Consider the following 23,559-nt stretch of genomic DNA (forward strand, 5'->3'; position numbering starts at 1 on the left):
GAACATTTTTTTTGAGGATTATTTGCTTAAAATATTTGATTCCGATTGCCAAGTTGCTATTGTATTCAGTGTTTCCCGTTTTTCATTATGCATACCAATATTACAAAGCACATGCATTTATTAATTTTATTGAGCTGGCAAGTTTTCATAAAATAATAAAACAAAAGTTGCCATCACTATTCCCTTCATATTTTACAACAATCTGAAAAAAAATCAAAATCTCTAGATACATGAATTTACAAAAATCAACCACGAAATAGAATGAGGGGGAAACAAAAAATAACCAAAATGAAAAGAAATCAATTCAATACACCCATCAAATAACATTGAATGCACATGCTAAGAGTAGCAACAATGTTCAACAATGTTTTGGCATGGATGTTTTTGTAAATAAAACTTTTTTTTCATCTCTTCCTAAATATAATTGCTTATAAAACATTACCTGATGTTTTTTTGAAGTCACTTAGAATACAGTATATATATATATATATATATATATATATTCATATATAATAATAATAATATTAATAATAATAATAATAATAATATGAATAGAGTTTTCTGTCAGGCTTTTGGGTGGCACACGGAATGCACAAGCCTGTAGTTATTTCAAGTTAAGATAAAACCAGCTATTTGAGCTTCCTTTTTTTAAAAATAATCTTTCCCCCCATCAGTACTGTAGCCAAAGCGCAAATGTGCATTGTTTGGCATGACACCAATGTAGGTAGACTGCTTCATACCTCAAACCACGTTGGAGAGAGTCGTGAAGTATAGCAGTCTCTCATTTTTCATTTTAAACGTTTTTTTGTCAACACAATTTGAAGCGGTTTTCTGGAAAAATAAACACCCCATGCTTCATGCGTTTCATAACCATTTGAAGGGGGAGTCTGATCCAACAGTGTCGCTGACTGCAGCTCTTTCATGAGTCTTCTACTCCATCTGACTCCTGGCTCAGATCCTGTCTTCAGTGTTTATTTACTTAATGCCAAACGGGGAAAAAAATAATAAGAGGACAAAAAAGTGCTAGAGAGTGAAATTCGGTTAGGAGCAGCATTGAGATGCAATGTCTGTGTGTGTGTGTGTGTGTGTGTGTCTGAGAGAGAGAGAGTTTTATGGCACTAGCATGTATGTATGTCATATCAGTTTTGTGTATAGTGTTGTGCAAAAGGTGTATGTGCAAATATGACATCAGAGAATTTGTGTTTTAATGTGTGTGTGTGTGTGAGTGTGTGTGTGTATGCACGTGCATTCATGTGGGTATGCACGTATGAGCAGGGTGTTACATCTGTGTGCAGCTGCATGTGTGTATATTTGTACCTCTATTTAGTGAGTGTGTGTGTGGGTGTGCAAACTGTAGAAAATAGGAATCATAAGAAAAACAAAAACAAAACTGTGTGTGAACCTCAGATGGACTTGCGTCTTCTCATGAGTTGGTGGTTGTCGGTGAAGCTGTGCAGGCCAGGCGACACTGAACTGACCGGTGAGGGGAAAAAGCTGCTCTTCAGACGGCTTGGCGAGATCTCCTCGATGTGGTACGTCACGGCATGAAAGTACTGGTGATGGAGGTGCTGCTGCTGCTGCTGCTGCTGCTGTTGGTGGTGCTGGTGGTGGTGGTGGTGGGAGAGATGGTGAGGGTTCAGCTGTGAGCTGAAGGAGTTCTGATGTGAGAAGAGACCTCCTCCGCCACCTCCTCCTCCACCTCCTCCTAAACCTCCTCTGCCAACCCCCAGCCCGAGGCCGCAGGTGCTGCCAAACTCGTGCGAGTGGTAATGCATACATGAGCACACCGACTGCAAATCGCTGACCTCGCACCTGTCTCCACCTCCTCCTCCTCCAAACCGGTACCTCCCTCCATGAGGTAGAAGGAGCTGCTCGCGCCTCCTCCTCCCTCCCCCACCTTCTCCTCCTTCTCCCCGGTGGTGGTGGTGGTGGTGGTGGTGCTGTTGCAGCATGGCCTCCTCCTGCACGTGCACCACCATACTACTGCGGTTCCCCGCCAGGGAGGCGCGCTCCTCGGCGTCCCGCCGCTCGTCCTCGCTGTTCATGGTGAGGAAGCGCAGCACCACCAGGTTGAGGAAGGCCCCGATGACCGTCAGGCCCACCAGGATGTACATGAAGCTGAAGGCCACGTAGAGCGGCTTGCGCTGCAGCGCCCGGTTCTTCTGCAGCGCCACGAAGTCGCCGAAGCCGATGGTGGTCAGCGTGATGAAACAGTAGTAGTAGGACTGGAAGAAGCTCCAGTCCTCGTAGTGCGAGAAGGCGGCGGCGCCGATGCACAGCGTGCCGATGCACGAGAAGAAGCCCACCGTCACCATGTTCTCCATGGAGACGTCGGTGATGCGCATGCCGCAGCACTTCTTGATGCGCTTGAGCAGGTACTTGACGAAGGTGTTCATGCGCTCGCCCAGGCTCTGGAACATGACCAGCGTCAGGGGGATGCCCAGTACTGCGTAGAACATGCAGAAGGCCTTGCCCGCGTCCGTGCCCGGCGCCGCATGACCATAACCTGGGAGACGGAGAGAAGCAGAGAGAGAGAGAGAGAGAAGTGGAGAGAAAGAGATGGGACAGGGTGGAGGAGCAGAGAGAGAGAGAGAGGTGGAGGGGAGGGGGAGAAATTACAAGAGAGAGAGAGGTGGGATAAAAGATGGAATAGGGGGAGAAGAGAGGTGGAGAGAGAGAGATGAGGAGAAAAGGATGAGGGCAGGGGTGAAGAAGAGAGAGAATAGGTGGTGGGAAAGAGAGTGAGAGTTGTGAGAGAAGTGGGAAAGGAAGACAGAAGGAGGTGTAGGGAGGGAGAGATGAGGGGATGAGTGTAAGAGGAGGAGATGCAATGACAGATAGGGTAAGGGAGAAGAAGAAAGAGAAGTGAAGGAGGGGGGGGGGGGGAGGTTTAAGAGGATAATAGGAAAGAGAGGATAGAAAAAGGTGGTATGGAAAAGACAGAATAAATGAAAAGTGGATAGAAAGTAGAGAAAAGAGTGTGAGAAGGGAGAATAAGTAAAAGAGAGGGAATGAGAAAATGAGAAAGGAATGGATACAGGACAGGAGTGATGTACATGAAAGAAAGAAGAAGAGCATTTGGAGCAGAGAGAGAGCAGGAGAGAAGAGAAAACACAGTTAGCCAACTCACAATAGGGATCATGTTTACATCCACACCCCACCCCCCACACTCCACCCCCCACACTCCACTCCCCACACTCCACTCCACTCCCCACACCCCAGCCCCACCTCACACTCCACTCCCCACACCCCAGCCACACTCCACTCCCCACACTCCACCCCACACCCCAGCCACACTCCACTCCCCACACTCCACTCCCCACACTCTACCCCACACCCCAGCCACACTCCACTCCCCACACTCCACCCCCCACACCCCAGCCACACTCCACTCCCCACACTCCACTCCACACACTCCACCCCACACTCTGCCCCACACTCCACTCCACCCCCCACACTCCAGCCCCACTCCACCCCCCACACTCCACCCCCCCACACTCCACTCCCCACAGCCCTGATCCGCCGGCAGCCGGAGTGGGGAGTGAGAAGCAGTGAGAGTGTGATACACGCGCCGCAGTGGGAGCCAGCCAGCAGAAATCCTTTTCAATCACCTCTCCACCTTCCTCCACCCTTCTATTTCCAAATAATCCCCTGCCTTGGCTTTGTCTCTGAATATGACCAAGCACAACACACACACACACACACACTGAGATGGTCCCTGTCCCTCTGCCAAAGTGGGTACTGAGTAAGATCACAACACACAAATGAGTGCTCCCATTACTCTTACATAAAATGGCATAAAATGTAGAGTTGTGTGTGTATGTGTGTGTAGGGTTGGGGGGTGGGAGCCTCTCAGCTTAGTTCTTTGAAATGGCAGAATGAGGATCCTATTGGTGGAGCAGGTCGTAGAAGAGCCAATAAAGCTTTTATCTTAATTAGACTTTATCTCAGCAAGCGAGACTGAGCTCCTGACTCCGTTCCAGATAACTAGGCCTCTGTAATGCAACCAGTGCTGATATTTGAGGAATGGGAATATTGGGAGAGTGCTATTATATTATGTGTGGGGTGGGATCTTCTTTAGATGATCATGTTTGGATCCTTCTAAAGTTCACAGTGAACCTCCTACCTTTTATGAGTGAAATAAATATATGTGGTAATCCATGAAAGAAGTTACATATCACACACCAGTCTATGGGAAATCCATAAATGAAATATGTCATACAGGATCCCACTCTAATATTGGATACAATGTCATGAATGCCATTTCACACATACATGCACAAGTAGTGAACACAGATTTGGTGTAGTAATAGACATTTATATACTGTTCATCAGATCTATTGGCAAGAGGTCAAGATGACACCCACCAGTTGGCTTTTAAAACGATATCATACGACGACAACGATATGTGTATGGAAGTGTGTATCTGTGCATGTGTAGAGTGCACACAATTCCGCATATCTGTAGAGGCTTGTTTACGTGTGATGTGGTGTGTAGGAGTGCATATATACAGTATGTCTGTATGTGTGTGTGTGTGTGTACATGTGTGTGTGTATGTGCGTGTGTTTGTTTGTGCACGTGTGTTTATGTGGAGCTATTGATTTTACATTCCCCTGGCAACCGTTCATCTCTTTAAGCATGTGCTTGCACGTCTATTTTTAGTCTGGACATCGATCGATTGTATGCGTGTGTGTGTGTGTGTGTGTGTGTGTGTGTGTGTGTGTGTGTGTGTGTGTGTGTGTGTTTATGTGTGTGTGTGTTTATGTGTGTGTGTGTGTGTGTGTGTGTGTGTGTGTGTGTGTGTGTGTGTGTGTGTGTGTATGTGTGCTTGCATGCATGAATTTGGCCAGCACAGCTTTGCACATCAACCCTAGAGACAGGACAGACTTGCTATATCCATGTATATTATTCCACGAGCCACTACAATAAAAAGCCAGCCCTGCTGACGGGGTCATAAGTTCACGTGCAACACTGCACTCTTTCTCAGTTCAGGGATCACGACCGACTCTATCAACACACACACACACACACTCACGCACACACACACACAAATTGTAGCATCTAGCGGGAAATGAACTGGGCCTGCTTTGCATAAAGAAAGTCAGTTATTGCATTCTCGCAGTGAGGATCGTGGAAAAAAGTCAGAGAGTAGAGGAACATGGCTGACCTCCTGAAGGCCAGAGGTTGTTTCACCTCTCCGCAGATGAAAAGAAATTACTGGGAATGTTTTTTCACTGGAACTGAAACAAGTGCGGTATGAGGGAATATGATCGATGCAACTCATTACCGAGCCAGTGGAACAGAGTTTTTGCATTTTTAAGGCTAGGCTTTAACCTAATGTATGGTTATTAGTCTCTGAGGTGCTTTTGCTTCTTTTGTGTGTGCGTGTGTGTGTGAGCGTGTGCCTGTGTGTATGTGTATGTGTGTGTGGGAGTTTTCATCACAAAATGTGAAGATCACATGTAAAAACATTACAAGTAAAAAAAAAAATCTGCAGCTGTCAGGACCCTGTCAGACCTGCACCAAACCCCGCCCCTGTTCTGTAAATATTTCCATCTTCCAGCAGGGGGCTGTAGCCGTGCAGGTGTGCACAGGTGTGCTGTCGATTGGTCCTAATGAGCCAGATGTTAAAACGGCCCGCTCTCAGGATGCAGACGGGCTCCCTCTCCTCTCGGCCGTCGTTATAGTGCTTATGTTATGTTGTCGAACACTTGTACTCATACCCCTACACACTATGCACTACATTTTAGTTTTTAGCTTCCACATACTGACTTCTCTATAATTATTTAATAAATATACTTTATTGTTACTCTTGCGTGGACCTCCCTTTATGTTTCACATGCTTGAGCCAGCATGTGTGACACAGCAGTATGAATCCTGAATGAAATGAAAACACTGTACCTAAACCAGTGAAATCCATGAAAGGTATCCGTTTACCAGACAGTCATTCATAGCATTCTTCACTAATTCATAGGAGAGCAGTTTTCCGCTATGACACAGTGGCCCGCTGGTATTAATAAAATGAAATCTAAATTATTAACCAGACGCCCGATAGTCATTGCCCAGGAATTTGAACGAGGGGCCCAATCATCATTTTGCCAGATTGCTTTCTTTCATCCCCACATTCACTGTGCTGCCAAAGACAAAAGCTCTGGTTTGATTCCAGAAACATCTATGGTTTGAAACAGAGGTCTGTTGGTCCCCATTGTGGCCATGCCTTCTGAGGTCTTTAGGAGTGCCCAGCCAAAATGTCCTCAAGATCTTGACAGTCCGTGCCACTCAGAAGACCCTGGGATATGTTTTTGTAAAGAATCCTCGACTTGAAAGAAGTGTGTCAAGCTGCACATGAATTAACTGGTGAGGAAAATTACTTTTCTGACAAGAGGGGAGAGATCTTCAAGGACACCATTAATCTTCACTAAAAGGACAGACTTTCAACAAAGGGACAGAATAATCTATGCATATTACATCACTATCATTTCACACACTGACAGAATTAAGTACATGTCTGCTTTTACAAAAAATGAACTCCGAAGCAGATTTAGCTCTAACTCCAGCTTACCTTAAAGCCTTGTCTCAACGAAATTCGATTCCAATCCCATTCTAATTCTAATATTTTTTCTTTGCACCCACTCTCCCTCCACCCTTGCAACCTTTGCACCCTGCGTATATAGTCAATGCCAACACACTAGAAGGCACTGGTTTGAGCAAACAGCTATTCATGTCGGGATATTGGTTTGACCAAGGTCTACAAGTAGTAAGATTTGCCACCACCACCGTCAAATCACGTTGAGGGTTTCAGGGGCTGTCATGACCAAATGGAATGTCACTCAGCATAGTGGCGGGGTCACCCTCAGGGGTAGCTATGAAAGAAGCCTTTCTGGAAGTGTTCCTGTCTGGAACTGAAAGGCGTGTCCGCAGAGTAATTCTACCCTCGTCCAGATCTGGTCATTTAACCATGGGTCACGAAACACTTTTGGTGTCTTCTTCAGCACAACCAAGACAAACAGCAGGGCTAGAGGAATTTGTACCCAGGAATTATGGAAATGCCTGGCAGGCTCCACAGCCTCTGAGAAGAGACCATTTACAAATTAATGTGCATTTATTCAAGCATGTCGGCCACAATAATGGAGGTTGGAAAAAGCATACAATGCCTTGCAGTCTTATCATTCAAATGTGTGTGTGTGTTTGTGTGTGAGAGAAAAAGTGAGGGAGAGAGAGAGAGGGCAAGAAAGATAGAACAAGAGAGAGTGTGTGTGTGTGTGTACACAAGTCACGCAAGTGCTCCCTCTGTGTCTGTGTTTGTTCCTGCACACACAGACACACACACTCACACACACACCCACACGCACGCTGTGCTTAGAGAGCATAAAGAGACAAGCATGTGTGGCATGTCTATGTGAAGCCATGCATATGCCCAAGGAAATGATGATGGTAGGTAGAGCATGTGGGAGTTTTATTCATGCTGTTTACACTGAGCTCTGCAAACGTGTGATAACCAGAGAATGGAGGAAGGGAGGGATAGGAGGAGGGAGGGAGGGAGGGATGGAGAAGAAAAAAGATGAACGCACAGGAGCACAGCCCCCTTAGTAGGCTCGTGTGTTGATAGGGTGCACTGCATGGGCGTCTAGCATGAGGCAGATTTACTACACAGATGGCATGGGACACACTGTGTGCATTAAAGGAACAAAACAAAAGAAGAAAACAGAAAGTTCTTACTGAGCTCTTCAAACAGAAAAAGGTTCCACGCGTACTGAAGAACTCATTTGTTGGTTAAATGGTTCTTTTGTTCTTTGAATGTCTAAATGTGTTTGGGGTTTTTTGAAGCTAAAAATGCCAAAGAAGCCTCTGCAGGCTTTGATTAGAATTGTCTCATCAGTGTAGAAACACACATAAACAAACATACACACCCCCCCCCCCCCCCCAGGTTTTCAAAATCACACCCTTGTTAGAGGAGAAGCACACATCAAGAAGTGTTAGGCAACAATTGAACCCACTGAACGTTGATATACTCAGGTTTGACATCAGTAAGGATAAGAGCATTAAAAAATGCATAGCATAGCATAGAAAGCATAATGCATAGCATAGCACCACCAACCAACTTTCCATATATCTGATTATCTCTGACTGAGCAAGTGACATTATAACTCCCTTCTCCATACACATACATAATACACACTGTTGGAGAGTTTGCAGTTTATGTAATTGTGCAAAATTTACTCTGCCTTACTCTGCCTGCAAATCACTCTCCTCCTCTCCCTCTCCGAGTCTGAGATGGTGTGATAAGCCAGCGATAAACGAAGCACGCCGCTGTAAACGGAATCTTAACTTCTGCTTGAGTGAAGAGGAGTCATTACTGACTCATCACAGGCTGAGTTTATGGGGCAATTATTGCATTTGCAACAAATAAAAAGTATCCTCTACCCCCAATGTTTACAGAGGCAATACATTTCCTTTTCATGGTAAACTATGATAGACACATGAACTCACCCCCACTGTTTGCTGACTGTCCTTTATGATGTGTGACGTCATGTCAGTCTAGAAATAAATTTTAAAAAGCCACGACTATAATGTTGCAAAGAACATTTCTACTCCCAAAGATGTTAGTGGGGTTTTATTTTTCAGTTACCAGCACCATGTTAAAGAAATGATCCTGTGAAGGTGCTCATCAATCTTGGTTTTAGCCGTAGAGCAATGCTTTAAGAATATTGAATGACGCCTGGCTCTGCCACCTGTACACTCAGGGCTCTCCAGACTTTTGCTTTCCGTTTCCAGAGTGCTACCGTTTCCTACTAGAGAAGGGGAGGCCCTCTTTATCTTCACAAAACTCCTGAAGACCCAGCACTTCAGAGAGTACAGTACCTCCTCTCTTAGCACCACCAACAACTGGACATACAAAATCTAACATTTACCACTTGACTATCACCTTTCCAGAACTGTCACTTATTCTAGTACTATTGCTGCACTAACATGTCCTTGTTGCAGTGCTTCCGTTTTTTGAAAGTCGCTTTGGATAAAAGCATCAGCTAAACGACTAAATGTAAATATTGCCAGGACAGAAGCTACTGGAGACAGATGGAATGCAAAACACACAGTTTTAATTAGTTTTGTGGACTTCAGACTGGATGATTACAATTGGCAGCACTCCTTCCTATCACAAATGTCTTCGCATGGCTTTGAATCAAACTTTCTTGAGTTTGTATTTCAGTGTTCATCACCTTCTTTTATGATGCTGTTGATTACAATGAAATAAAGCCACTTCTAATTACCGGAACGTTAAGGCCTAGCGTGAAAAGATTTGATTTTCAAAGGGAATTGCTCAATTCTATCTTAGCCACTGGGTTTATAGTCATACAGAGAATAATTACTAGGAAATAATGGGAGCTTAAGCAGTCCTTGTTGCTCGGCAATCGAATGATGTCAGTAAATACATCCCCTACACCCAAAGTCAATTTTAATTAAAACAGATATAAATAACCCTGGAGGTTTCAGCACTGTTCACTTTGTTTCATTTATTCATTTTCTAAGTGCACGGAGGACACGAGAGCACATTTACCAAATTCTATTTTTTATTTTTAAAGAGCTGTCGACACTTGTTCCGTCTCTTGTTTAGTGAGGATCGTCATTTTTTTTCTTTTGTCAAAGCATAATGACTTGCACTATTCGAGACAGATCCGCGACTCCACTCCTCTCCGACGTTGAATAATTGAAGCGTCTCGCTTAATGCTGAGTTGTGCCTTTGCCAAATTCCTCGGCAGCACCCCAGGCCTCCATCTTCATCCTTTCTCACTCAGTTGGGATGGCTAATTAATATTGATTTTCATGGCTCTCATCATTTCTGCGGAGTAATTATGCTTTAATAAATTATATTGGCATAGGTGATTAATTGGACAATGGCATTTGATTTGCGGCACCCCATGCCACACCCTCTCCTCTGTTCACCTAAACGCAAAACAAGCAACACAGCTGGCGAATACTCCGTAGATTAATCCATAAAGTCTTATGAGAACATTTATTGAATATGTATTTACTGTGATCAACTATCTCCATTATTAGCTTCAAATTAACACACACACACACACACACTAATAGTCAGTCATGACCTCATACAGAGAGAAGGGACTGTGAGTAAGCTGCAGAGGAGGTCCCCAGTTCAACTCCCAGACGAGCCGCCATTTATGTTACAACCAAATTCATGGCCTTCAACATAAAACGGACATCTACTGTACACTACATTTGACTAAAGTAAGTTTTTTATTTCAGTCAATAAATAAGTAAATAAATAACGGTTCAAATCGAGGGGCATAAAACACAAACATCAAAGAGACTCGACAGCAGGGTAACTCGACTGTTTTTTATATACTGCTGCCACTGTTATCACATCTAAGGATTAAAATTAGTTAAGCTCCACATTGTATTTTTAATGTAAAAGAAACACATAGTAGCAATTCCCATTTTTGATGATTTTTTTCTATGTTCGCTATGGAGGTACTCAATTCATTATAAACTGACAAAAATCATGGTACCCGCAACAATAACATTACATAATGCAATAGGCACACATCTGCCATGTCAGAGACTCCATTCTCCATATTGTGTGACAGTGTAACACTAAAAAATGAATTTGAGGCCATTGTTTTAAGATGATAATAATAATAATAATAATAATAATAATAATAATAATAATAACAAAAGATAAAATAATCACATTGTCTTGCTTTAATTATTAATGTTAGTGTGCCGACCAGCCCACACTCACATGGCATACTCACAATCACGTCCACAGTCATCCTATGTCCACAGGACAGTGTACAAGCAAATACCCACATACTACATTAAAAAGCACTCTGCAGCAACATGAAGCAGCATTCATACACTATGTGATATTACAAATGGAAAACTAAGGCAATTTTCTTGCAGTCCACGACAAGTGTTGGCATGTGAGGGTTTTATGAATGTGTTATGCCGTCACCCATCAAATGTCAAATGTTAACTGGTTGGAGGGACATTCCAAATTTGCGTCCCTCAAAGAAAGTAAGATAAAATGTTCTAATAACTGCTTTACTGTCTCTGTGTCATCATGTCTTTGTCATCTCTCTCTCTCTTTCTTTCTTTCTTTCTTTCTTTCTTTCTTCCTTTCTTTCTTTCTGATGACATTCTTCAGCTTAGAAAGGAGGGAGGGCCACTCTGTTTTCATGGTACACCATTCAGGACAGATAGTGTTTGCTTGAGAAAATTACATTAGGCCGTTGTCAAGGGAACCAACACAGCAGTCCAGTATAAAACAGCTTTAACAGGGAGTTTATAAACATTCATGTTTTATTTAAAACATTTATGTACAGTATTTTTTCACTAAATACATACATACAGCTTTTATGAAGGAAGATCCAGAAATGCTATAAACATCACTTTTATGAAATATGTGCTGAAAATGACAGATAAAAGCTTCTTCTTCATGTTTGTAGTGTATATCATCATGCATTATTTAATGGTTTTAGTGTGTTACCACAGATACAGTTTACATGAGACATCATGGCGTAAAAAAGATTATTGTGGTGTCAGAGGTTGTTAAAAGTAACTTCATCTCTTGAAACTCCTTTTAGGTTTTTTTGCTGAGTTTGTAAATCAAGAGGTATACATCACTCTGAAAACCTGTGTGGACAAATAATGCAAAAATATAAGAATAACGCTCCTCCTCAACATGAAATTAGGGGGTTTGAAATGTGGAGATTTCATCATCCGTAGTACATACTAATATTCAGAGAATCTAGAAAAATCTTTGTAAACAATGGACAGGGCTGAAGATAGATAGCCTTGCTCGTCAGAGCCTCAGATGGGACTGCATTAAAAACAGACCTGTTTGTGGTCCTTGGTCTGACTGCATTAAAAACAGACCCAAGTGGTCCTTGGTCTGAAAAAGTTTGAGAAACACTGCTTTAGACCAATGAAAATTACATCTGTCATTCCCTTTAATTGCAAGCAGCGCAACTTCAAACAGTGCATCGGTATTTTGATGCAGTCAGCGGCGCATTTGAAGAAATCTGACTGCATGCGAGGAATACGTGTGTATTTACTCTTGTGTGTGTTTACTCTTGTGTGTATTTACTCTTGTGTGTGTTTACTCTTGTGTTTACTCTTGTGTGTGTTTACTCTTGTATGTATTTACTCTTGTGTGTATTTACTCTTGTGTGTATTTACTCTTGTGCGTGTTTACTCTTGTGCGTGTTTACTCTTGTGTATATTTACTCTTGTGTGTATTTACTCTTGTGTGTGTTCACTCTTGTGTTTACTCTTGTGTGTGTTTACTCTTGTGTGTATTTACTCTTGTGCGTGTTTACTCTTGTGTGTATTTACTCTTGTGTGTATTTACTCTTGTGCATGTATTGTAAGCATGTATGACAGTTGTTGGAGGTGTTGGTTATCTTTGGGTTTCATGGTCTAATAGGATGTTGACTATGTGTGTGTGCGTGTGTGTGTGTGCGTGTGTCTGTGTGTGTGTGTGTGTGTGTGCGTGTGTGTGTAATGTATGTGTGTGTGTGTGTGTGTGTGTGTGTGTGTGTGTGTGTGTGTGTGTGTGCGTGTGATGTATGTGTGTCTGTGTGTGCGTGTGTGTGTAATGTATGTGTGTGTGTGTGTGTGTGTGTGTGTGTAGAGATATGGGGGGGATGTAAGATTTATTGAGTGAGTCCTAGGGAAGAAAAGTAAAGTACACATGCTGCACAAATTTTAAAGACGCTAGGCCTGCTTTATTCAAAATCTCCATAGCAGCAATGACTCATTCAAAAAGCCACACTTTAATGAATATTTCAGACAGGCTTGCCACAGGGTTATCTTAACCTTTCCTAACTGTCTGCGGCGAGGCTTCCCTGTGCCTGCGTGATGCTGGGATACGCTATTTCATACAGTGCATATTCAGAATGGCATGTGTTGAACAAATGTACCCATCACAAAATGTTACACCTGCTAGACAGCCCTGCACAGTGAATGAGTTTTGAGCATAGCCTAGGGTATCAGTTAGGTGGATCTAGAGTACTCAAGACTGTCGTGTGTAAGGTGTGAATGGGTGAGAGTGTAATGTATGTGTGAAGAGTGTTGAGCATGGTTGAGTAATAGTTGTAATAGCACAGCGTGACGGGCCTGTTTCACAATGTCTGTGTTGTTGTGTGTGTGTGTGTGACTGCTGCGTTACCTGTTGATTTTCGTTCCAGCACTCATTTTAACAGGTTAGAGCATTCATACTGCCCTGTGTGAGACACAAGCTTGAATGAAAATCAATAGCCCCTTCACCATTATCGGGCCAAAACCGGGTAGCTTGTGGAGGCTTGTGGAGGCTAATCACTTCTCCATGATCCTTCTGATTATTCCTCAGGGCTACTGTCTTTGGGTTTCTGGCCTAACCTTTACCCTCCTGCCAACCTGTGCGTAATGGTGCTTGAGGAAGTGTCAAGGTAGAAGTTGGGGTCAGAGTCAGTTAAAGACGATTTGGCGCAAAAACAAGATTAAGGGCTCTATCTTGCATACCAGCGCAATTGACTTTGTATACTCGCGCTTTTGTCTTTCCTATTTTGCAGTCAGCGCATATTGGAATTATTCCTCCACAGGTACATGTGCGCCCACGGGGGCGTTTCAGCGAAAAGAGGGGGCGTGTTCCGGCGCAAACGGTCCCTGTTGATATTTTGCAGTTTCAGAAAACAATTCCGCCACAGACCAGGAACCTCCTGGCATAAAGTTATTGGCGCAAATTCAGATGCTATTTTAAGGGTGCATGCATGGCCACAGGCCTGCATGAATGAATGCTATGCACACTGATCTACAGACACCCTATGCACAGATGGAAACATTCAAAGCCTTGATAATATTTGTCCGTTTCCCGGTTTTGTTCGTGCATGGGTCAACTAAAAATTTAGTAGCCTATATAGTACATCTACATGCAATATCTTTACAACAACAATCCTGCTCAAACAAAAGTTGTGCGTGCATTAAGTTGATGATAACGTGTTTACAAACTCTACATAAAATTTTGTAAATAGCCTACTGTCATGCAGTTAATGGGATACTGTGCAGAGTTGGAAAGTTAGGTCAACTTGGAAAAGGTTTCTCGTTGTTGAGTTGCCTGTTGGTAAGGTACAGCGTAGCTTACACCTGCAGGAGCGCTTGCTTGTGCGCCTGTGTTGCGCAATGCACTTTGCGTCTCTCGTCTATACCATTGGTTCCAAAAGACTGGGTCGCGACCCACAGGTGGGTCGAAGGAGATTTTATTTGGGTTGCCAGCTTAGCCTAGTGACAATTTATGTTGTGTAATAAAGCTTATTCCTTTTATAGCTTAGGAAAGCTAACAGCTTTCTATTAGGATCTAGTTTGTTAACTACCACAGTCACGAGTTGGGTCGTGATAGTCTGTCATTTTTAAAAAGTGGGTCCCCAGAAAAAAAGTTTGGGAAACACTGATCTATACGACGCAGTTCCCATTTCTCCAAACCATACAGTACATAATTACAAGGACAAATATTGCTACACGAATATTGCTATCCGTGTGGTGCACGATGTGAAAAAATAGGTATAAATCTAGCGTACACATTTCCATGAATCACGGATGTGTTGATGACATAAATTAGGAAATATTAGAGGACTTAATGAGACGTGATGTTGAACTGGCCATTTAACCCAAATGCCCCAGCAGCAGCACGGGAGAGGAGAGCTTATCTGAAAGATCTGCATTGTCTATACTCTATAGTGAGGTAGATTACATTGCAAAAATATCACCATGCATTCATAACCTCGTCATTCAGTGAGAGTGATCCTAAAACATCGGAAAGTGACATTTCTGTGTTACATTTTGTCAAGAGGAAAAACCAAAAGCAAACTGTTCCCAACTCACTATAGCACTGTGAACCATTCCTGGCTGCGCCTGGAAATTCCGCCATCATAATAGCAATCCGCTATGGAACAAGCGTGCCTGTTGTTAAAGGGAATGTGAGATGACGCTCTGATTGGTTTATTGCACGTTACGCCCAAACCACACCCATGAGTAATGTAGCTACTACAGACCACCCCATTTTAGATTTGCGTCAGGCGCAACAGTCATGATCCCGCCGGTAAAATAGAAACAGCGCCTAAGATCCGCCCACAAAGCGATTTGCGCAAAGTCAATTGCGCTAAAGTGCAAGATAGAGCCCTAGTCTCTAAACTTTCCTCTCAGAGGCTGTATTGCTACATTGCAATTAACCGATTAAATGGTCAGCACAGGAAAGCATGGCTCTGCTTAAAGGAAAACAGTCTAAAAACATCCTCAGGTCTATTTTTGGTTGACAACGATTATACATTTTCGTTGGGGACCAAATTTACGCTAATTAGAGTAGTTTTGAGTAAGATCCGCTAGGAAACAGCATATAGCATAGCCTTGAGGGCAAGATTACTATGTTAAAGTAAATCACCACTTTAAGCCACTGACTGGCCTCAAAATACATCTATACTATTGTGGGGAGGGTCCATGCAGACAAAACAAAAGTATTTTACCTTTGTAAGTGTAATGAAAGGGTATAAAGAAGGATTTTTTTTTGCAGTCAGTACATTATGTAACAAGATGGCAGAGAGGCCGGAAGAACGATAAAGGAATGATTCTTCCGGTCGCGCCATCTTGCAAAGAGTCCTAACAAGATGGTGACGAATAGGTAAAACACTGACTGCACATTAAGTCCTGTCAAGCATAGAATGGGCCTACCTGACACATATCTCACATTATTCTCCTTGGTGTAGTCTATCCAACTTTTTCAATTGTTTACTGTTAAATGTTACTATTGTATTGTTTTTATTTCTATGTCGCTTTGGACAAAATCATCAAGGTCTGAAGAAGTCACTGGTTGGCAACACTGCTGAAATTATGTTGTTGACAATAGCACAAAACGCAACAGAAAGTATCGACCAACAAGTTGCCCTCTTCTCGTTCTCCCTCCACCTCTCTCTCTCTCTCTCTCTCGGTCTAAGTTAATTACTCCACATTTGATAGCCATCGTCTTATGCAGATGGCTTTAGCTCTGAGGTTAATCCACCTCCTATTATTTCTGTTGCATGCCCCTTCAGTGTTAATTGCCGGGCATTTTTTAATGACGACTGAGCCAGAGTGGAGAATGGGCCACACCGTGCACCTCGTGTGCCCCCTTTGGCGCCAGCGGACTGGCGCGGCCAGCTCAATGCCCACGTACAGCTGAGAGTGGCCAGTGGTGTAGGCTCTTCTGTTTGCTCCATTTTCCTTCGGGATGCTTTTCATAGTCAAGTGGAGTTCGTTCATCCAAGAATCATCCTGTCTGTTTGTGATTTGGATGTCTGTACGTGGAATAGGTGTACTGCACACATGCACATACACACATGCAAGCACATACATAGTATACACACACACACACTCTCTAACACACACACACACACACACACACTCTCTCTCTCTCTCTCTCTCAAACACACACACACACACTTTCTCATTCTCTTTTTTCACCTCATACACACAAGCACACTTTTTCATTCTCTCTCTCTCTCTCTCTACCTACCTACCTATCTATCTATCTATCTATCTATCTCTCGCACGCACATACAGGCACGCACGCCAGCACACACACACACACTCACAAGTCAGGCACACAAATGAGTTGCACCGAAAATAAGAGATCAGCCAAAGCATGAATGGTTCTCCTGAGATTGACTGAAGATAGAAATGTTGATATGGAGGTGTGACAGGCGGCTAAAGAAGCTCTCCATTTCAAAACATTTTCAAAAGTAGCTTCAGGGACCACCGTGAGAATTAAATCCGTTCCACAGTTGACGCAACAGGATTCAGAAGCTCTACTTTCTGAAAGGGTAGACTGATAAATAGGTGTGTCTAAAATTTAACACACACAAACACACACACACACACACACACACATGCATGCACACACACATATGCACACACACACACACGCACACACACATGCATGCACACACACATATGCACGCACACACACACACTGCTATTTAGAATGTTTGGCTTATGTAACAATCATGAAACCATTGGCAAGGACAGAATAGGTTTAAATGAGTATTTTTACACATTTTCCATCACTAGAGATGGCACTCCACTTGAACAACAAAGATGTCCAGGATGTACTGTCCAGTGACTACAGTAAACACACCAACAGGTCTGACTGCAGCCAGAGTCCACCCTCCTCCGACAAAAGGTCCTGGTCAAACCGTAGATGCACACCATGTTCCATCTCATGAGACAGACAGGGCATTAATTGTGCCCCGTCTAATTTATTGGGCTTTGGTTAAAATACGTCCTTGTTCCTGGAAAGAAAATGGACGGGAACAAATCGATAGTTTTGGCCCGAACACAACCCAGATGCAATCAGACTTACTGGAGATTAATAAATTATAAAACATAATGGCACTCCCAGTGACCCAGGCATGGGCTGAGTTGCCAAAACACAGGCAGTTATACTTTATACAGGCTGTTATACCTTTTGAACTATTCTTTGACTATAATGCCCTTCTATGCTTTTATTTATATTTTTAAGCACATTGAATGACCTCTGTGGATGAAATGCGCTATATAAATACACTTGACTTGACTTATACGTTCACTGCTGAAGAGCTGGTGATGGACCTCTCTCGGACCACTTGACTAGCACATCAGATGGTCACTATAGGCCTCAGCTTGAGAGATGGGTGAGATAAGCGCATGATTGGCATTAACATTATTTATATTGAAGTAGAAAGAGTTTCACAAGATTGGAGGAAACTAATGTGCACCATAATTTCCTACCAGTGCCAGTTTGTAAGCACATATCCGATATTTAACTCAAAACGATGAAACAAAAGCAGAGGCAGTATGGTGTACAAGTACCTTAGTGCCTATCTATACCAGTTTACGGTAAAGGCTTTGTAAGGCTTTGCTCATTTTGGTTGACAAGTGTTTTCATCATAAGTTATGACTGTGTGAATGGTAACCTGTTGCTGTTGTCAAGTCTAGTACATATAGTATCATACAGACACACACACACACACACACACACACACACACAAACATTTCCCTCATTAAATCCTCCCAGATAGAACCCGGGGTCTTTTCAGAGATTTGCTGCCGTGGGTTGCCATTAGTTCCCCACTGGGCGCCTTATTTGATCGCAGACGTGCACCGACGGGCCCCTGACTCTCCACAGGCATTTTGTCCTGCTTAGGGTCTGATGAGTTACTCTCTCCCCGAAGAGAGCAGAGAAAAGGAGCAGAAGAGAAGAGAAGGGGAGAGATAGTGCTGGCACAGTCAGTCTCACTCCCACACTTATTTGAGAGGTTGGTTTATTTTCTTTTTCTATCCTACACACATGATGGGAGTTGTCATTTCTTTTGTGTTTTTTGTTGTTTTTATGTGTTTTTTAATTTGTTTTCATGTGTTTAGTTTCTGTCAGAATGTTAACAGTGTTTTGTTCCTTCACTGTTCCATTATCAGTGTTGAGTTTAGAAATAAAAAAAATAAAAAAATCTCCATATTAAAGATGATGACGGTGGTTAGTGTGCAATCTGAAAAATAACAAACTTGGACTGTTTTACTCATGGAAAAAACATGTAATTTCAAAAGTACATTTTGTTTCCAACATTTAGAGTTTTGTTCGGGTGTTTGCTGCTTCCCCCCTCTGTACCTCCATAACAAGCAGAGAGGAGCCAATTTGAGGAGACGAACATGTTCACATGCTCAGCAGGCTGCACACTTTTACTCTCATTGCACACAGTATGGGGCCTAAGGGTTAATACACGGGGCAGTTAATATGGTATTAATATGGTTTTGTTTTTGTTTTTTAACTTGCATAAAACACTGTCCTGCGGTTTGTACACAATGCGGCTAATACACAGGAAACTAGATGTACCGCAGAGCGGTACAAAATATGACCGCCGCCCACTCCAGCACATTTTTTCCACAAAAATAAATCCCACTGAAAGGCCTATATGATTCTAACTGTCTCACTAAATTGCATTATCCACACTCAATTCTTACTGGTATCTGCTAGACAACAAGTACCAAAACATGATTAGTTCATAGATTTCACATGTAAAATTCATTTTATACAACCCCACCCCCATCTTGCCTGTTCATAATTTCATTTCTAAGAAATTCTTGAATTGTGTGCATGTGTGCGTGCACACGTTTATGTTTATGTGTGTGGGTGTGTGTGTGTGTGTGTGTGTGTGTGTGCGTGCTTGTGTGTTTGTCTGCGTATGTATGTTTGTGCATGTGCATGCATGCGTACATATGTCTACTGTGTGAGTATGTGTCATACGTATGATTACTGTGAATGTATGTGTGTGCGTGTGTATCTGTTTATGCACATATGTGCACATGGAATGGGTTGACATGGCCCCTTGAGATCAACATACAAAAAAAAATGGTCCTCCTAAACCTTACGGTTCTCGAGATATTCATAGAAAACAGTGTCTGCCCTACCCTCCTTTCGGGGGGTGCAGTCCAGCGGGGGGGCTACAGATCAAAACGAAAAACGATGGTTCCATGCTATCCATGTGGGGTTACATGCCCACCAAGTTTCGTCTACCCCGGTCTTTCAGTGTCCCGGGAATCCTTGACGGAAATTTGGACATGCGAAAAAAAGTAATTATGCGCGGCGGTCATAATTACTGTATTTCTATTTGTAAATCAGCACTGTAAACCATTCAAACAGCTTTGAGAGATAGAGTAGAGAGTGTTTTGTGTGACTTTTGTGTCGTTTCTTTTGGGGATTTCACCAATGTTTCAGTTGGCAAGCTGCCATTCATGACCTTTAGCATTTAAAATATGGATATTAATTGCCACCGAATTCAGAAACAAGACTGTTCTTTAGAAAAAAAAAGAAAAAGAAAGAAAGAAAAATGCTTCTTCTGCTGGCTTGCTGAAATTACTGGAGAGTCGAGCTACGTGCCGCACACACAGGCTCTGGAGATTACAGTGAACGAAGCTACGGTAGATTATTAAGGAAAGGTCAGATCACACACACACACACGCACACACACACATATACATAAGAGATGGGGGATATGTGAACACACTCATTTGGCAAACATGCTGCCTTGTCCATGATCCTCAAAAGCAGCTGAAGGGGGGAGGACATATTGTATGTGCAGACCCACCCACCTCTTCTCTTACACACACCACATGCATACTTATCTCTCTCTCTCTCTCTCTCTCTCTCTCTCTCTCTCTCTCACACACACACACCACACGCACACACACACACACACAAAGACATCAGCATTATCATAATCATCTTACTCATAATCATCTGTCTTGTGTCATTGCTCAGGCTGGAAATGGATGGTGTCTGTGTGTGTGTGTGTGTGTGTGTCCATGCAAGTGTGTGAATGGTGAATTTGAGAGACGTGCAGAAGCGACAGCACTTTTCACACCCCGGCACACAAATATTAAAGAGGCCTTTCCATGAGCCAGCCAAGCATGCTATTGATGGGGACGTCAATAACACAAAGGTCAGTAATTAGAACTGTTTGGAAAGGCTTATTTGTTATTAGTTGTCCATTTGGAAGTCATAACAGTAATATGGATCTATGGGGTGTCCATGGCAGCTCAATCTCCAGAACCCTCTGCCCCCTGCCAGGAGGTAGATTGTGGATGAAATGACATCATTTAAATGCATGATTGAGCCTTGGTGTAGGCTGACACACAATACACACACCGCATACAAGGTGGTGGGGCTCTCGCCATTGTGGTGGTATGCACGTGCACACCCACACACACACACATGCACACACACACACACACAAATTCCACTCAAAAGCAATCATATATAGGGTGGGTCACTCAGTATTGCCGTAGTTTGCACACACACACACACACACACACAAATTCCACTCCAAAGCAATCAAACAGACAAAAGCCTGTGTGTGTGTGTGTGTGCGTCCTAGACAGCCACATTGACGGCCGAGAAACTGGAGACTGTGCTAACAGTGGCTAATGTAGTCATGCGGTGGCGGATCACTTTCTCGCGCCGTAATTCTGCACTTATCTCCTCAGCCAGATGAAGTCAGAGGGCTTTCTAAACCTTTCAATTAAGAGAAAGAGAGAGAGAATGAGAGAGAGAGAGAGATTAGAGTGATAGATATGCTGGGTATTGGGTCAGCTGACCTGGCTCAGTGGAACACAGCAATAAGCGAGTGTTGTAAGTTTCTGTAAGCTGTGAAGGTTGTGAAATAAAATAGTGATTCGTTTGCACATGAGTGACTTGCTTCAAAGCACTGTGACAGGAGGGTCACACTTCACCTCTCTCTCTCCTTCTCTTTTTTGTCTCTGAGTTCTCTCTCTCTCTCTCTCTCTCTCTCTGAGAGGATCGGAGAGTGTCCGGGTGAGCAGAGGTTGTGAACATCCATCGATCTTAGCACTTCACCTGCCACCTGCTGTTACATCACAGACAATGTCAAATACACACCCATGCTCCCCTCACCTCACACACACACACACACATAGGTATAAACACAGTCCTAAAGCACACACACACACACACACACACACACACACACACAGACACAGACAAAACATCAGCTCACTCAAACACACTCACACAAACCCTACACACACTGAAAAAAAATGCATGCCCTTGCCGCGCAAGTACTGTATGCAAACAAACAGAACACACAAAAACACACATATCCACATCTACCGGCTGCACTCTATACACAGTCACTAACCAGAATGAAAACACATCTACCTACACGCTCAAATGGATATGTGTATGTGCATATACACACACACAAATGCACATACACACACACATACACAGTGTCTAGACTTAATTTGTGGTGGGTTGCTGCATGCTGTGTCAGAAGATCAAGGGATTCAGCAGCCTCTTTGAGCCCCCCCCTACACACGCACCCAATGGCATCACCGAGGCTTCAGACCGAGAATAGGCAACATTGCATTTGCATAACGGCACAACGCCACACGACGCACGACGCTGCCTCAAGACATTCTTACACCACAGTACAAAGTCACGGAGGGAACCTGGGAAGAGCAGCACATTGACTATGAGAGTTGGCTACAATGACAATACTGGAGGCGTCGTTGCAGTTAGGATTGCAGACGAAGTGGCAGACTGTCCACTGTACGCGTATAGCCAAGCAGTGAGAACAGCATTACGCCTCATGCCACAGGGCTGAGATCAGTTTGTAAAGTGGTCGGAGCAACAGGTTAAAGAGAATGCTGATCCTGTTACAGCTGGACAATTCAACATTTTTCATGCTGTATACCCATTATTATGTGATCTTCCATAAGGAGAAAATGTCTGGAGCGCTAACCGCTACCCTGAAGCATATTACCTAATGGTACTCTAAAGGTGGTCGTTTTAATGTGAAACTGTCTCTGAGATTGTTTATTATTAGATTATTTTTTCTCCCTGTAAAAATCATCTATGCTCTTCCACGAGTGCCGACCCAGGGCCCAGGTCTGTATACAGTACACTGCTGTGGGGTAGTTAGGCTCGGTTCTCCTGGTGATTAAAAACACTATATATCCCCTGTGTTAAGCAGGTTTCTTGATGTTTTATGCCCCCAATATTGTCTCCAAGGCAGCGCTGCCTGGAAGGCGCTATGGTTAGGCATGGGTTAAGTTTAGGGTTAGGGATAGGGTAAGGTTTAGGATAAGGTGCCTTTAAGTCGACGGTGGCAGCGCTGCCTGGAAGACAACAACGGGGGCATAAAACACCATCGAGCGTTTAGCAGGAGCCTAATGTTACCGTCATGGAGAATTAGTCCAAGGGCTGTAAGCAGGCCTAACACTGCTGCTTGCTCGTTGATATGGATGTTAAACTCCACTGTCAGTGTGTCCTCTGTTCTCTCTCTCTCTTACTCTCTTTCTTACCTCTCCTCTCTATCCTCCCCTCCCTTCCTTCTCCATCCCTTCTTCCTCGTGGTCCTCCACAGTGGGACGTCCCCACATGCGGAGCCAAGTGAGAGGCCGAGGATATTAATGAGCGCTAATGAGCCCCGCGGAAGATTCCAGACAAATCAGCAGGACGCTAAACTCCCCGCTTCTCAGGGGACTCTGTTCACACCCCTCGTTTTGCCCCCTTTCTCTCTCTCTTTTTTACCCTCCATGTCTTTCTCTCCTATCTGTCTCTTTTACTCTCTCTCTCTTGCTTAGTTTTTCACAGAATCTCAATTTCCCCTTTCATTTCAATGTCAAAATTGTCTTTCTTTGAACTTTGAACACGAATCCTCTCAGTTTCTCACCTTCTCTTTCCTTGGTTCTGCATCCTTCTGGCTTTCCCCTCCCTCTCTCTCTTTCTCTCTCTCTCTCTCTCTCTCTCTCTCTTCATGAAACCTGTCTGGTTGCGCCACTTACACCTACTAATGCTCACTCCCCTGCGCCACATGACAGGGCCCCCCTTTCCCATGCTGCTAGGCAACCAGGATTAGCGCGACACCTCCGGAGGGGCAAGTGCCTGGGAGAGTGTGTCAGCAGTTTGCGTTCCCCCTCCTCCACCCGCACCACCAGTCTGCGCTCTCCCACCATCCTGCCTGCTGCTTTCGCATGGGT

General features: G+C 43.6%; 1 protein-coding gene across 1 annotated transcript in view; it reads right to left on the minus strand.

The window, feature by feature from the left end:
* Positions 1–634: 634 nt before the first annotated feature.
* Positions 635–23,559, minus strand: part of kcnk9 (potassium channel, subfamily K, member 9) — a 43,864-nt gene continuing 20,939 nt past the window's right edge. Inside the window, exon 2 of the mRNA XM_042076090.1 lies at positions 635–2,506. Within this exon, the coding sequence (XP_041932024.1) occupies positions 1,404–2,506 (1,103 nt within the window). The 3' untranslated portion in view covers positions 635–1,403. The remainder of the gene's footprint in view (positions 2,507–23,559) is intronic.

This window comes from Alosa sapidissima, chromosome 21 (genome assembly GCF_018492685.1).
Source record: "Alosa sapidissima isolate fAloSap1 chromosome 21, fAloSap1.pri, whole genome shotgun sequence".
In the NCBI taxonomy this organism is placed as follows: domain Eukaryota; kingdom Metazoa; phylum Chordata; class Actinopteri; order Clupeiformes; family Clupeidae; genus Alosa; species Alosa sapidissima.